The sequence below is a fragment of the Nyctereutes procyonoides genome, unplaced genomic scaffold (genome assembly GCF_905146905.1).
Source record: "Nyctereutes procyonoides isolate TBG_1078 unplaced genomic scaffold, NYPRO_anot_genome, whole genome shotgun sequence".
In the NCBI taxonomy this organism is placed as follows: Eukaryota; Metazoa; Chordata; class Mammalia; order Carnivora; family Canidae; genus Nyctereutes; species Nyctereutes procyonoides.
Window position 1 is genome coordinate 1,607,225 of NW_026575030.1, and position 17,129 is coordinate 1,624,353.

The 17,129-nt window shown below is 41.3% G+C and overlaps 1 protein-coding gene across 7 annotated transcripts in view; it reads right to left on the reverse strand.

Annotated features, from left to right (window-relative positions):
• The window catches only part of MGAT5 (alpha-1,6-mannosylglycoprotein 6-beta-N-acetylglucosaminyltransferase), a 336,949-nt gene that overhangs the window by 96,678 nt on the left and 223,142 nt on the right, over positions 1–17,129 (reverse strand). For all 7 annotated transcript variants that reach the window (XM_055315894.1, XM_055315891.1, XM_055315888.1 and 4 more), the window contains one exon: positions 10,698–10,831. In XM_055315894.1, coding sequence (XP_055171869.1) covers positions 10,698–10,831 — 134 coding nt within the window. The remainder of the gene's footprint in view (positions 1–10,697; positions 10,832–17,129) is intronic.

The window sequence follows — 17,129 nt, forward strand, 5'->3', positions numbered from 1 at the left end:
GAAGACTGAGTGGGACTTGATCCCAAGACCATGACCTGAGCTGAAGGCAGATGCTCAACCACTGAGCCACCCAGATACTCCTAGCCTCATTGATTCTTGTCAAGACTTCTACAACAGGTAAGTTTTCTTCTGCCCTATTGAAATGATGACTTATTTAGGTTTTCCTCATTGTAATAGAAATGTATCCTCTGTAAAACTTTTTCCAGACAATAGAAAAAGATGCAAGAAAGATATCACCCATCACCTTATCACCTAGGAATAATCACCATTGTGTGGATTTAAAAAAGAAAAAAATTTATTTTAGTGGGGGGAGGGGGAGCACACACATGAATAGGAGGAAGGGCAGAAGAAGAGGGAGAGAGTCCTCAAGCAGACTCCCTGCTAAGCATGGACCCCGATGCAGGGCTTGATTCCAGGACCCCAAGATCATGTCCTGAGCTGAAATCAAGAGTCAGATGCTTACCTGACTGAGACACCCAGGCACCCATGGATTTTTTTTTTTATACTCAAATCAAAACTGGATCCTATTATACCTACTTTTTTGTAAACTTTTTTTCACTTACAAATGTGCCACAGGCATCTTTGTGGGTTAATACCCACAGCTCATCACCGCTTGTTAAATTAGTATAGTATTCTAGTGCATGAACTCTTTCCATGAGCTGGGATGCCCCATGGTTCTGGTCTGCCAGCACTGCTTTATGGAACCACACTTCTCCAAGGCCATGCAATTATCTACTTCAGGTGATGGGTTTCTGACCCAGTCCTGACTTGTGGGCTGCCTCCACTCCCCAGCCTCCAAGGCTGGGCACATAATACAGAAGACATTGCTTGGCCATGGCTCATTTGAAAGATGGGGGTATGATGCAAGTCCTGCCAATCACAGCTGTTCCAACACTAGTCAGAGCTACTTTTGAAGTCAGGGTGTCTCTGCTACAATCACCAACCAGGCAGGATAGAATCTAGAGCTGCAGAGGTCATCTGTGTGCCCATGAGAGAAGGAAGCCAATCCAGAGAAATGCAAAGCCAAGATAGGGAAAAATAAAGATATCCTCCAAGCCCAAATCCAGCTCAACTTAGAACTGGTTTCAACAATTCCCAAGGACAAGAACCAACAAACCCTTATGACCAAGTCAAGATGACAGAAATCCTAACTAATACACCCTTACAAAACATTTAGGACATCTCCGATTCTTGACTATTGAAATCAACTAGTACTATAGACCACCACATTCTTGTTACATCGGCAGTGGATTTCTCGTACCTTCAGCCTTGCCCTTCCTCCTTCCCTATTCCCTACTCCGGCACATCCTCTGCGCTGCCTGACAGGGCATTCTTTGCAACAAACATAACCGCGGCAGTTTCTGGCTGAAAATCTTTACCTCCTTCAGGATGAAGCACCGGCCAGCCTACCTGTCATTCTAGCTACACTTCAAGTCACCCTCTGATATCGCTGCTCTCCATGATGGCCTACTTGGGGTTTGCAATGCAGGTTTCCCATCTTCTCTTGTGCTGGCACATGTCTGGCTTATCTCACCTCCTCCTCCCTTGAAGGCACAGTTCACTTTACCTCCTGGTTGACGGATTCCTTAACTTTCCAACACTGAGATAAGTAGCCTTCCTCTTAGATCGTGAAGAGTTACAGTTCCTTCCACACATTGTTATCTTGATGGCAGACTATATGTTATTTGAGGCTGAACCATGTTTTATGCCGTCTCCTAGAGCATAGTAGGAAATTCAGCAAGTATTTTTTGCATGCATGACTAAGTCAATGGGAAATATTTAATTACCTGATGTGACTGACTCTATAGGTAGATCTACATTACCAAGAAGCAGAAGCCATGCCTAAACTACTCCCAGCATCAGGCTTTTTGCACCAAAGTTCCAAAACTAAAGCCTGATTCATGGGATGAATCATTAACCAAGGCAGCTCATCACTCTATTCTGGAAACTAGCTCATTCATACTAAGTGACAGGTGTTCAATAAATATTTATTTAATTGGTAAATTAATATATCTTTTAATCTAGGTCACAGAGCTGAAGGTGGGAAGAAGAGAAACAAACCAGTGATGCAGAGTGGTAAAATTCCCACATCATGGGTTCCTAAGTCCTATCAATTCATTCAACAGTAGCACTTTTATTAAGCACTTACTATGAGCCTGAAAACAACTTGGGAAGAGGTGAAGAGTGAATAAAGCCTGCATGAATGAAGCTCCCTTCACTGAGCTTATATTCATCTGAGGAGACCAACAGTAAAATAACTCAATGTTACAGACAAATAAAACCAACTACTTTGGTGACCAACCCTGAACTGTAGTTAAGATATGCTGAACTTCGATGATTTTTTTATGCATCAAAAAAATAAGGAATGATGACTGATGAGTAGATAGACATGGATTGAGAGGTCACAGAGCAAAGAAAGGAAACTTATTTGCAGAGTTGAGGCTGTGGGGTTCTATTAGACATTTCTTTCACCCTTTTTGCGAATTGAAAACTTTGTTAAAGCGGGGAAGGATATTGGCTATGATCATATTCAGGATGTTGATGCTGACTCTGATGACGTAACTGGCATGATAGAAAGAACTTTATTGACAGATACAGTCACATCACACGGGAAGTTATCTGGCTTTAAAAACCAGAGCCAGTGATGTTATACTTCAAATTTTACCCAAACTCAAGTTTTTCAGATGGTGATGATGATGAGCAGAGAGAGAGAGAGAGAGAGAGAGAAGAGGTCAGGATGCAAGGTAGGGAAACGATCATGTACAGCTGGGCTGAAAAGATGAGAGCCTGCACTGTTGACAAAAGGCACAATGGAGTAAATTTCTCAAGTGTCAAAAAGCAATTTAGGAGGGAATGGACTCCTCAGAAGAACATCACTCCTGAAGGCTGAGACTCAGATAAAGGAACTGTAAGGCTGATCCCATCACTCACTGGTCTGCACAGAAGTAAAAGCCAAGAGTCCTACTGATCGAAGTCAAAGGCCAAAAAGGCAGTTTGAATCACAAATAGCTCCTTTGCTTGTCAGGCCCTAAAAATAAAATCATGCGTGGGAGTGATCCGTAACTGAAGCCAACAAGTTTATCGTTTGCATGAAAGGAAAATAGGCCATGATTGATTTCAGCTCAGGTCATGATCTCGGGGTTGTGCGAGTAAGCCATGCATCCAGTTTCATGCTCAGTGGGAGTCAGTCTGCTTGGGATTCTCAGTCCCTCTCCCTCTGCCCCTACCCCCAACCCACCTGTGTACACACACACTCTCTCACTAAAATAAATAAATCTTTTCAAAAAAGATGCTAAAACCCCCCAAAAAACCTGAAGAGACATAGACGTCTAAAGGGAAGAATGTCTGGGATATGGAAAAACAATGCAAAGGTCCTGGGGCAGCAGTGTGTCTGACTCACCTAAGAAACAGGTATGGGAATAGAGAGCAGTGAGCATGAAGATGTGTAATAAGAGATGAGGCCAGACAAGTATTGGTGCCTTTAGGCCACTGGGATGACTGGTCTTTCCCTACAATGAAATGCTGTGGCACTGTGAGCACGGGAGTGTCATGATCTGACTTATGTTTTAATTAGCCCCATTCTGTAGTTGGGGAAAATGGGGTCTTTTTGCTCTTTTTTCATTTATTCAACAAATACTTATCACCAATGATGTTAACGCTTCAGGTATGGAGGACTCAGCAGTGACCAGGCTCGTGGGACTGGAATACAGGTTAAGAGTCATAGAACAGGAGCATCTCACTCAGGGAAGGGAGGATTCTGGAGGACAGAACATCTCCCTGAAGGATGAGCAAGGGTGTGTGTGTCGGGGGTGAGAGCTAGCTAGGGGCTTCCAGACCAAGGAGCACACACATAATGGCCTGCAAGCCAGAGAAAACATGGCACCCCGGAAGATGAGTAAAAGCCAAGAGGAGCCAAGCAGCATGAGGCAAGCCAGATGGCATACAGAACGGAGAGGGACTGGAGGTGAAATGGGAAGGCTCTCAACTAACACCTCCAGAATCCCCACAGCCTGTTCTTCACTCAACTCTATGACAGCTCCCTGTCTCTTCTGCCCCAAATTTCCACCTGTACCGAGAAATGCTGAATACTTCCCAGCCCTGACAGTGTGAGCACCCAGAAGGCAAATTGTTCAGTGTCTTCAGATTGTGAACGACAGCCAAAACATTGCAGGTCATCAAAGAATTAATTCACTAATTAATTAAAAACAAACCAATAGCAATGGATGCTGTCTAGAGAACAGGAAACATTGTAGGATGGTTATATGAAAAGTGAGGTGGTACAGCAGGTTGCTGAGTGTTACTGAAACTTTCCAACTACAGGACATCAGCAGAAGTCTGGGACACCACTTGCCTGAGCCCAGTGGGGAGGAGTCTGGTCATCTCTGCTACCGCTATGTGCAGCCAGTCTCCAGCGAAGGGGAGGGGCAAACACAATCAGATAAGGACAGTTCACCACCACCACTGCTGTTTTTACAGAGGCCAGGGGAAGTTGTGAAAGAGGGTGTCGAACAGGTCATTAGAGCTATCTCCACATGGGCTAACTCAAGGTTGAGTCAGGGACTTCAGTGTTTCCCTTTTCTCTTTTTGTAAATAGTATGGGCAAACGTCTTGCATTTGTTTATTGAGGTATAACACACCTTGTTGGGAATTGAGAAATAGAGAAGAGACCACCTTCAGGGGCTCAGACAAAGCAGTAGGGTGGGAGCACCTGGGTGGCTCAGTGGTCGAGCATCTGTCTTTGGCTCAGGTCACAATCCTGGGTTCTGGGATTGAGTCCCACATCAGGCTCCTCACAGGGAGCCTGCTTCTCCCTCTGCCTATGTCTCTGCTTTTCTCTGTGTCTCTCATTAATAAATAAATCTTTAAAAAAAAAAAAAAAAGCAGTATGGGTGGCTGACCAAAGGCTGCTGACAGAAATAACACCTACCTGTAGGGTCAAGCCAAGACTCTGTCAAGCCCAGAAAAAGCAAGCAGTTAATTTTCAACAAGAAGCAACAGAAGTTTCCCAAAATAGGTACAAATGAGGAGCTAATCACTTGATGGATGAAAAACAGCCTTAGAGATCAGTTTTAAAAGCAGAATCCTGAAAAAAAAATTATTAAGTGAAGGGAAAAAAAGGGGGATCCGGAATTCTATTATGTATTTACAACTATGTAAAAATACACCCATGAAAAATACGATAATGCTTGTATTGAGTATGGGGGCCTTTTCCATGGGAGGAAGTGGCTTTCTCTATTTTTGCCATAGAGTTACATTTTTCTTCAATTTGGAAGGATAGAGGAAGTCTTTTAAATAGAGCCTTCAAGAAGTAGAATACCGTTTTGCTATCAGGGTGATGTGAAGAGAGCAAGAGTGGGGAGGCCTCTAGCAGGACCTGCAGAGACCAGCAGGCTGTCTGGCAGGGCCAGGGAGAAGTTAGGGAGTGTCTGGGGGGAGGGCAAAAGAAGGGCACCACAGTCTTTGAGTGGGGATAGCTCAGGCCAAGCCGAGCTTTCAAGAGCTGGCTCTGGTGGCAAGAGGATGGCCGTAGTGCCTAGCCCAAAGGCCACCTGGAGTGTGGACAAGAGGTGAGTGCAGGAACGATCAGACTTTTCAACTTCTTGGAAAAAATCATCACTCAGTAGATGTAGCCAAAGGGACTCAGCATTGTCTGACCACTTTGATGGTCCCTATAGAAGCTACTTAGGGAGGGGTCATGAATAGTCCATGTTGACACGTACAAAAATGCCCAAATGCAAACAGAATACACAAAGAGGATGGTTGCAGTGAAATTCTGAGATCTGGAGCAAAACGATTAGAAAAATCAGGTTTTTCAACTTGCAAGAAACTCCACCAACTCTGTGAGGAGATGAGTTAGAGGAGAAATAGAAGCAGTTAAGTGAGAAGTGTTGAATCTGAATTTAAGTTTTAGAGCAAACATGCTTTGGTCAGCACAACCCCATGGCACTGCCCCTAAAGATGTATCAGCAATGGTGCGTTTCTCTCTTTCTTTATCCTCCAGCTGGGCCCTTTTTGACCAGCTTTCCCATCCTCTCTGCGCTTCACACATGCGGGAACACTGCTAAATCTGGTCAGACGACAGCTGGACTGGAAGACGACAGAGCTCTACAAGTACAACACTTGATTCCTGTGGATCTACACTTTCCATTTTGCACCCCCATCAGAACACAATCTAGTACACCTGTAATACACGTGCGTGTTTACACATCAAGTATGTAATGATTACTATCAACCCACACAGGAAACACTAGTAAATATGTTGTGTTTGAAAAAAATCAACAATGCATAAATATAAGTTGACACTTCCTTCTTACGCTCAAAGCAACGATCTTCCCCTTTCAGATCACTGGAATAGCCACATGTACCCGAAGGGTGAGGGAATGGGAGATTCTGTGGGGATGACTGGGTTGGGCCAGACCCACACTTTTGTCATATAGGTAGGAAAGAACCCCCTCTCAAGGCGGCACCCAAGTTCTCTGTGGGCAGGCTTTGGGAGTTACTGTTTTGTGCCAATTCTCCAGCCTGGACACAATGCAACAGGACAAAGGTCTCGAACTACTTAATTGTCCTCTTCATGTCCGTGTTTTCTCCAATTAAGACAGCGTCCTCCATGAGAAAGCTTTCCATCAACCTGTGACATGAAGGCTGTAGCAACCGTGGATGATTCCTGTCTTGTTCCAGTACTAAAATGCTGATTTTCTCATTCTTCATTCCTTTGGCATTTATTAGCTGTGATTTCTTCATGATTAACAAATTTCTTTCATCAACTTTCTGATTATCTTCAAATACAACTTGGCCTAGAAAGGCAGGATCAAAGCTGGATTCTTTCCCTTTATTTTTCAGAGTAATGAAGTGGTGTCCTAGCAACTAGCAAAGGGGGGATCGATGGACTTTGTGGGCTTCTCCTGTTTGGAGGATCATCTGGACTCCTGGAGTGCCTGTCACTGATGTGACTGTAATCCACGATAGCTTTTCTTCTTCCTGATTCTCAGACCACCCCGTCTTTGGTTCTTCAGTCCTTCTGACTCCACTCCAGGGGTCTTCCTTAGCTTCCTTGCTTTCTGGCATGTAGAGATATCCCTTTGTGGACATTTCCTGCCCTAGACCTGGAATTGGCTATTTAACCAAGCAGGAGGTTCCTTGGAGAGGGAAAGATATTTATAAGGTTCCCAATCTAAGTGCCAAGGATATTCCTTGCTACGGGCCGTCTTTACTTTTGATCCTTTTCAAAGTACAGAGCTAGGAAACATTTATTTTTTAAAGAGAAATGTACGTTGACATTGATATGCCCTCTTTGAGCCGAGGATCATACAGTCTTTATCTAAATTCTTTAAATACTACCCACCTTCTTGTATACTGAAAATCTTGGGCAGCCCGGGTGGCCCAGGGGTTTAGCGCCGCCTTTGGCCCAGGGTGTGATCCTGGAGACCCAGGATTGAGTCCTATGTTAGGCTCCCTGCATGGAGCCTGCTTCTCCCTCTGCCTGTGTCTCTGCGCCTCTTTCTCTCTCTCTCTCTCTCTTTCTCATGAATAAATAAATAAAATCTTAACAAAAAAAAGAAAATCTTGGCTCCTACAGTATGCCTCTAATAGTTTCAAGTAACAGTGCAAATATTTCCTCTTGTGAATGTATGGACCAAAGAGGGAGTTTTAAAGTCACTCCAAGTAATTATTTTCTCTATGTGGGATAGTCATATTAATCTGATAGAGCACTAGGCCTATTCCATTTTTTCAATTTGTTTTCAGTTTTAAGTGAATGCTTTCTCTCTCAATCTCTCCATCTCTCTCTCTCTCTCTCTTAAATTACATAAAAATGTTTACATGATTCCTAGGCCAAAATATGGTGCATTAAAGAGACATCTACTTTCTGTCCCTGATCCTGCACACCTTTCCTCCAGGGATAGTCACTTTCATCAGCTTGTTATTTAACCTTACATTTTTTTCTTTTGAAAATACAGGAAAATTCATATACACTAACGTACACAAACACTGTCTTCTTATGCAAAACGGAGTACGTTTACGAGATGCCCTGCATTCTGGTTTCATTACTTGAATGTACCCCAGTCATCTCCCTCAGAGCTGTGTGGACTGTCCTCACTGTTCTTCCCAGTTTCAAAGTACTTCCCTCTGTCAGCAGACCATGTTATTCACTCAGTACCCTATCATGACCATCTGGGTTATTTTCAGTCTTTGCCTATTACAAACAGTGTCACAACAAATAACCTGTGCACGCATCATATTTTATTTCTGCTCACTTATCTTTGGGAGAAACTCTTAGATATGATCTGCTCAGTCAAAGGGAAGATGTACTGATAGTTTTGGTAGATCGTGACAAATATGCTTCCCCCTGTTAGTACCATGCTATGCTCTCACTAGTAGGGCAGGAAAAGATGGACAGATCCTCACCATTGGAATAGCTATGCTATTAACTTCTGGATCCTGGTGAGCCTGATGTTTGGGACATGGTATCTTGGTGCAGTTAAAATATGCATTTCTCTTTACGGTGAATGAGGGTAATATGTTTTCAAATGTTTGGGGCAATAAGCTTCTTTTTCCTCAAAATGAATAATGGCCTTTGCCCATTTTCCTGTTGGATTACGAAACTTTTCTTTCAGTCTTTAGAAGCTCTTTATATATTAAAGGATACTAACCCATCAAGATATAATTTTGCTTATGCTTTCACCATATTTTTTTTATTTTTATTTATTTTTATTTTTTTTAAAGGCAGTCAAATGTACCTGTTTCCTCCCCAGATTCCTGCTGAATTCTGAATCAGTTAGAAAATTCATCCCCTTCCCAGGTTAATAGGAATTAATCTGTGTTTTCATCTTTAGTTACATTTTAAGCAATGAATTTCTTTCAATTTAGTTAATCAACACTGTTGAAATCCTCCATTCGTGGAGAACAAAATGGGTTTTTAGGACTCTGAATTTCAACATTCTCACAGAACTCTATACTTTCTGGAAACACTTCCTATTTCTACTCCCGAGATACAAGGCAACACCATCTTGTAGAGGACATACATATAGCATATCATTCAGGCTGTTCTGGCCATTTTCGAAACATCTAACATTTTTCATCTGATGTAATGAAGAGGTCACTTCTAACATTATTTTGTACCACCTCATTCCAGCCCCTCAAGAGTTATACAATAAAGTCAAACCAAAGGCTAACTCCAATCATGCCTTACCATACTGGCCAGCCATTTGTCACCCAATGTGCCATTTATTAGTTTGTCCTCTAAACTGTGCCCCCAAGACAGGTTACAATAGCAGGATGATAGAGCTCCAGGAACAATAATAATGTCAGGCACGTGGGCGGCTTGGTGGTTGAGCGTCTGCCTTTGGCTTAGGTAGTGATCCTGGGGTCCTGGGCTAGAGCCCCGTATGAGGCTCCCCACAGGGAAACTGCCTCTCCCTCTGCCTATGTCTCTGTCTCTCATGAATAAATAAAATCTTTTTAAAAAAGTCTGCCATACATATAACATGCTCTTAAAAATCCTTCTGAGCTGAAAAGAACACGTGACCATGAGCTGAGTTTTAAATCACTACCTTCCGATTGCTATAACCCTTCTTAATTCTATTGTCTCATACATCACATGCAAAGATTTGTCCAATGTATTCTGTTATGTTTAGTGAACATGAGAAAAGGGTCATCTTCAGGTGACTACATACAAGGAGGAGGGGCACCCACACAGAGAAAAAGTAGGCCACGGGTCTGTTGGGCTTTAACAAAGGAAACAGATTTACATCTCAGATACTAATTCTATGATGAAAATCTTGGGATTAAAATTATACTGACAACTTTGGAAAATGGGAACTCCCCACTCTGAGCATCCAAATGAAGTCATGTTTAACTTACGTGACATTTCCAGAATAGGACTTCACCTCATCACTGAGGCCTATGGACTTAAACTCTAAGCTTATTTTGGGCACGATCATTACCAAATGTGGGAGTTTCTTTCACAGTCCTCAGCTAATTATTAAGGAAATGAGGCCAGAGGCGGTAAATTCATAACAGCAGTAAGGAATGGTGAATGCGAGAAAGGGAATGTTACAGAAACAGAAAAATGCGAAGCCCCCACTGTTGAGGTCAGTTAATTCACCATTTTTTAAGTATCTGTGACAACACCTCCTGAAATTATCACTGCCGTTGGCAACAATGACACCTTGTGAACGAGGGCACATGAGATTTCATTCTGGGCTAGTGCTTAAAAGCTGATTAAGTATGGAACAGAGTTTAAAATAGTTTCATTAAAAAAAAAGCTGACTTTTTTCTTAACAAGGGTTGATGCTTAAATAATTAAGACTTTTTGTCTGGAAAAATCTATCTACATGAAAGAGCTCATTTCTCATCAGTAATCAAGTGGGCCATTTGCAGAATGAAATGTGTTTAGAACCTGCTAATCCAGAATCCACACAAAGTCGTTTCTCAAATGGTTTTTACTGATACTTCATATTGAACTTTTTTTTTTCCTTCAGGATGCTTCTAAGGCTTTTCACAAAATGCTCACATGGCCTTTCAATTCCAATTAAACAACAACAACAAATCTGTTATTCCCAACGGAAAGTTTCCACAGCACACATTTCTACAGGGAAAAGCCCGGAGACTCATAACCCAAAATACCCGTTCTAGTTTCTTTTCCCGTTTGCCTTCGGTAGCATTCTGGAAAGTAGAGATGAAGTGAGAATACTCACGGAACATGGTATAAAACTGCTGCGGGTTCAGATTCCATTTGCCCCAGGGCGTCTTGTGGCCTTTAGACTGGGCATAGTTAGCATGGTTAAATTCTGGCTCCGTACCAAATGAATCCAGGACTCGGAGCATGCACCTGAAAGGAGAAAGCAATGTTGATAAAACTACAATCTTGACCCCAAAGTTCAAAAGGTAAAAACTTGGGGCACCTGGGTGGCTCAGTCAGTAAAGTGTCTGCCTTCAGCTCAGGTCATGATCCCAGGCTACTGGGATGGAGCTCTGTCTCAGGTTCCCTGTTAAGCAGGGAGTCTGCTTCTCCTTCTCCCTCTACCCACTCCCCCTCCCCGCAACCCCACTCATGCTCAGTCTCTCTCTCTCTCTCTCCTTCAAACAAATAAATAAAATCTTAAGAAAAAAAGGTAAAAACTCCAAAGGACTACCAAAAATGGAGAATACTTTCAATCAGAAACACTGGTGGGCAGGAAGTGAGAGACTATGGTATATGCCAAACATCTCCATGTGTGACTTCTGAGGCTGAGCCATCACACATACATATGTTTTGCTTCAGATTAGCTGACAGACAAGTCACAGAAGATTGCTCAAATACCAGCAAAATATAAAGTCCCATAGGAGCTGGCATTGCAGACTGCCATGTTTACTGCTGTACCCCTAGTGAGGGCTGAGCATACAGTGGTGCCTAATGAAGGGTTGTTGAAGAAACAAAGAACTACTGTTTGTAGAAGTGGCTGTGGTCTGAATATTTGTATTCCCCTCCCGAATTATGTTGAAATCCTAACCCCAAAAGTAACAGTACTAGTAAATGGGGCACTAGGGGGTTAAGTCGTGAAGGTGGAGCTCTCGTGAATGGGTTTAGTGTTCTTATAAAAGAGACTCCACAGGGCTGCCTGGGTGGCATAGTCAGTTAATTGTCCAACTCCTGATTTTGGCTCAGGTCGTGATCTCAGGGTCCTGGGATAGAGCCCCATGTTGGGCTCCATGCTCAGGAGAGAGTCTGCTTAGGCTTCTCTCTCTCCCGGTCCTTTTGCCCCTCCTGCTCTTGGCTCACTTTCTCTCTAAAATAAGTAAAATTAATTAAAAAAGAAATGAGAGAGACCCCACAGAATTCCCTGTTCCTTCCAGCAGGTGAGGACAAAGCAAGAAGTCTGAGACCTGGAGGAAGGAGAGCCTCACTCGACTATGCCGGAACTCTGATCTTGCACTTCAGCTTCCAGAACTGTGAGCAATAAATGTTTCTAAGCCATCCACTTGGTGGCATTTTGTTAGAGCAGCCCAAATGGACTAAGATAGAGGCCTTACTCTCCTTACAGCATATGGTATGCCTTAGCTCTTTCAACAATCATTTAGCATGTTCATCAATTAATAAGAGTATTTAATTTTAGGTAGAGTTTAGAATCTCATGTAATCAGCTGTGTTGATTTTATGTTCTTGACAGTACCAAAGCATTACTGCTTTCTTCCAGAGCCTGAAGAAGTAAAAATGAAGATGTTTAATTTGGCTCTTCCAACAAAGTATTCAAACTGGGTCACCCAAATCTGGTCTACCACCTATTTTTGTGTGGCTTGTAAACTAAGAATGATCTTTGTTAGTTTAAAAAAAGGGCGGGGGGGATATTTTGTGACATGAAAATTAGTTGAAATTCACTTTTCATTGTTCAGATATGAAGTTTTATTTAAACATAGCAACACCTAATTGTTTACTTAGGTCTATGGCTATTTTCACTCAGTAACAGAGAACTTCAGGAGTTGCCACAGAGACCATGTGGCCAGCAAAGCCTAAAATATTTACTACATGGTCTTGACAGAGCCTATTGATCACTGCTTTAGAGTACAGAAACAACTACCAATAGCAAGAATCAATGCTGAAACAGAAATCAATGCTGAAACCTTCATTATTAATTAACTTATTCTTTCAATTCATCAGTGATCCTCCAAACATTGATATAAATTTAGCTTGTGTCTGGCCAATGAAGTCTGGTTTCTGTGGTTATACATCAACAACACTTCCAAATGGCTCTTACTGGACCAATAAGCATAAACGCAAATAAGTATTAAAGTCCACATCTTAGAATCAGATAATGGCAAGTGAGTTTTAAGTACTGGATTAAGTTTCTTTCCTCCTTTTCCAATTATTTTAAAGGCGTTCTTTCAACTTTTTTTTTTTACACCAATGTATGATTCAGAAAAACAAAATGCAAACACCAGTTTAGATTTTCCAGAAAAATCAATAGTAAATTGCCACTTTACTGTGATGATTTTCTCATTAGTCATCTCTAATGAGATGACCACCCTTTGTCTACCCAAGGAAAGGAGGAAAAGAGGACGGGAGGGAATACAAGTGACCACAGATAGCATTTCCTTATTTTGGACTTCTGTGTGGCTCTCAAGGAACATGCTACCATCACAGTGACAATTTTCAAAATTATCCTCAAAAATATGTTATCTGCCTGAAAACCAATAGATGGACAGAAATGGGAGCCCACAGTCAGAGAAAAAGAAAGCTGGGGAGCCAAGATACTAACCAGTGTGTGTTTTCCTTTCTTTAAAGACTTTATTTATTCATGGAGACACAGAAAGAGAGGCAGAGACAGGCAGAGGGAGGAGAAGCAGGCTCCTTGCAAGGAGCCTGATGTGGGACTCAATCCCTGGAATCTGGAATCATGCCCTGAGCCAAAGGCTGATGCTCAACCACTGAGCCACAGGCATCCCCTGTGTGTTTTCCTTAGTCTTTGAATAGCTTGGGGTATTCCTTCTCTCCTCTTAATAAAACATCCCCATTCCTTAACTTATATATGTTTTTTAATATCAAAGTTTACATTAAAAACTCACATAAAAATCCCCTATATTAATTAACTCTTCAACTTATATTTTAAAATAAGATACAAAAGCCACTGGTTACAGCCACTGTATTTTCTTCTGAGGAAGTCGGCAGTGTTCAGAGAACAGTAGGGAAGACAGTGCCTGTTCTGTAGAAGGCTGCTGCAGAGCAGGAAGGGACCGAGGGACACACGCTGACAGGTGGGGCTGCTGGGCTCCTGCCCAATGGCCAGGGCTGAGACTCAAAGATTACAGGCTCTATGCAGGCACAGCAGGGAGAATGGGACAGCCTTGTCATAAGAACCTTTGTCTTGAAGGCTTTGGCTACTTCCACTCATTTGCAATCCACTCTAACAGGGTATATTCCTTTCTAGCTTTGGCTTGTGATTTATTTTTAACTTGGAGTTTTATTGGTTTTATTTTAAATTTAGATAATTAAGACAAACCCTGATGAGTCAAGATACCTGGTGGGAGCCTAATGCCTGCAAGCCTGGACTTTGATACAGTGCTATGTGATGTTGGGCTTCTTCCCGACAGAGAGCTGTAGAGTAGATCAAATGTCTGAGAAACTTGTAATTCGACATCCTCATACTTAAGCTTTGTTTGGGGAATTGTCTATTTTTTAGCTGACCTGGGTTTGTTTTATAAACCAGAGGCAGGGGACTGATCTCTGTGTACAGCAGAAGAGGTTTAACATTATAGTTTTCATTTTTCAATCACATTCTACAGCTGTGTGTTTGGAACTGGGTTTATGTTAATATTTATGCAGTTCCTCTAATGTCTTTTGTGTGTCTGAAACATCAGGAACAGACTGATAACTTAAAAAATATTTGCCTTGCTGCCCGAGGCAGCTGGCCTCCTTCTAACAGTAATTGCTGTGGCAATGCCAAATGACTCCTGGAACATTCTCTTTGCTCTAAGCCACACTACTATAAGATGGATGTTTAAAACTTCCTTGCCAGAACCTACTTCTAATTTGGAGTTAGATGTAAAGCATAGTATATCTTGCACTAGGTGCACCCCGTTTTGCTGTGTGTCCTCAATATTCAGCAAAGATCTCATGTGAAGCAAAATGGGTATGAGTTTTGCAGTCCCTAGTGGTATACTGGTTGCATGCCAGCACTGAAAACATGTTTAATTCAATTTCTTGGGTCCCTACATAAATTGGAAAGAATTTACAAATATTTTTCCAAGATCGACAGGACTCAAGGTTTTTGTTTTTGTTTTTTTTTTAATGTATTTTTTTAATTTTTTTATTTATTTATGATAGTCACAGAGAGAGAGATAGAGAGGCAGAGACATAGGCAGAGGGAGAAGCAGGCTCCATGCACCGGGAGCCCGATGTGGGATTCGATCCTGGGTCTCCAGGATCGCGCCTTGGGCCAAAGGCAGGCACCAAACTGCTGCGCCACCCAGGGATCCCCAGGACTCAGGGTTTTGCTCCTAAATGAAAGATCAGATGATAGATACCTTTACATTTAATGGAACTCCTACCATGTACAATCATCCAAGATGAATTCAGGGAGCTCTGACAATGTCTTGCCTTCGAAGGGAAAAGAAGTGGGCAAGAAACTTTCTGGAGGACCTGCTTGGTTTTTTGATGAAATCTTAGCTTCATCACATAACAAAGACTGCAGGGCTAAAATCCTAACGGACCTCCGGCCAGCTAATATCACTAACGTAGATGATTTATTAAAGAAAGGGAGGATAAATATTATACCCTTCCATAAAACTCCTCTGAGATGATGCCTCTTCACTCAATAAGAATCAAATACCAACCAGTGGTGATCATTTTAATAATGAAATCATCCTTTTTAATTGAACACTACCACTGAGGACATCTTTCCATCCAAACAACCCTTCTTAATGGTGAGGATATGTGAATCTAGGGATGCCCGTAATGCCTTGTTCCTTTTGCACGTCTACCAGATGCCTGCCATTTGCTAAATGCCAGAGAACAATAGCTCTCCCTTTCTTTCTTTAATGCTGTAGCTAAAAGGAAAAAAAAAAAAAAGACTGTTTACTTACATGGCTTATTAACCAAAAAGAAAGATGGTTATTTCCACATAACTGAGAACAAATGTGATGGCTTGTGATGTATGAAGATTTCAAGGAAAAAGCAAACCAAAAAAACAGGAATAATGTGATGCAGAAGGTAAAGTGCTATCCTGGCCCAAACCAAGATTTTTATTTTGCTTTTTTATGAAACTGTATCCAAAGGGAAATGAAAAGTGCACAGTCTCTTCTCAACCTATTCCTTCCCTCTGTTCCTGAGTATTGAGACAATTATTGCTATTGGCAAGAAAACTGCAAGAAAATTCTACAGACAATAGGTGGTTTCCCTACTATGTTTTGGATAAGATTGGAGAGGATTATTTTGACTTTTCATTTCTTTTGAATTTCAACTAAAGGACTTGCAATCTGACACAGGCTTGGAGATTAAATTTAATAAATAATATTAAACTATAAACTAGCCTGAAATGGACCTAGTTCAAGTTGTTAAGGATTCAATTATTGGTTAAATTAGAAGAACACACCAAAACATCTATTTATGCAACAAAAAAGTGACACATAGAGGGATTTCTAAGTTACATTACTTGAAAGATTTTCCAAGTGTTCTTCTAGGAAATTGGTTGAAAACTATAAGTCAACATTCACTATCAGTCAGGTTGGTATTAACTTCATGATTTTTACCCAAATGTACCACTGTCACCATTTAGATACAATATATTTATTTACATTTATTTGAAACTTCTAGAGGCCATAAATAAAAGCCAGTACCAACTATAGTAAGGGGAAGATAACCAAAAATAGCATATTTCTCTTCTTTAAAAATTATTATTAAATTTAAACTGGATACTTTGCCTGAAGGCTGAAACTGACAGCTACCCTTATTTTGTTAAAAATGCATGTAAGCATTAAAAGATGTGTTGGAGGTATCACAGCACCAAACTAAGCCTTTGTAGAAAGATTGAAGGAAAACTTCAAGATTAATAAATTTCATTATATAATTCACTGTTATTTAATGCCATGACTGTATACCATGTAAAATCATTTCAAACAGTGTAGCATGGTCCCAAAACCACGCTGAGGGAAACAACGGGTTCTTCAAAATGATAAAGGTAAGCATTCAGGTCATTCTCAGCATGAGTCTTTCCTTAAAAAGTACAAGACCCCAACATTCATACAAGGTATTCACAGCTTTTTCTTCCAAAAATGACAACTCACGAGGGAAAGGGAAAGAGAAATGAGTCATCATCTCAAACCAGAGCAACATAAGAAATGATATTTTCCACATTTTATCCAAATTGTTACTTAAACAAATGAGACTGGTGTAGGCACACAGAGAGGAATGATGAGTATTAGGGAAGGTAAAGAAGTGGTTGGACACTTATTTTCTATTCTTAACAGAAATCAATGAAAATAATGAATAGCCTTTGAAAGTAAAAAGTCACTGTGGAGAATGTGAATTTCAATTAGGAATGAGAAACTTATTCCCACAGTCCAACAGGCAATATTTGATAGGCTTTTTCTGCCTGTAACCATGTTACCCCTGTTCAAACCAAATGAACTCCTCTATCAACTTTAGGACAGCATGTA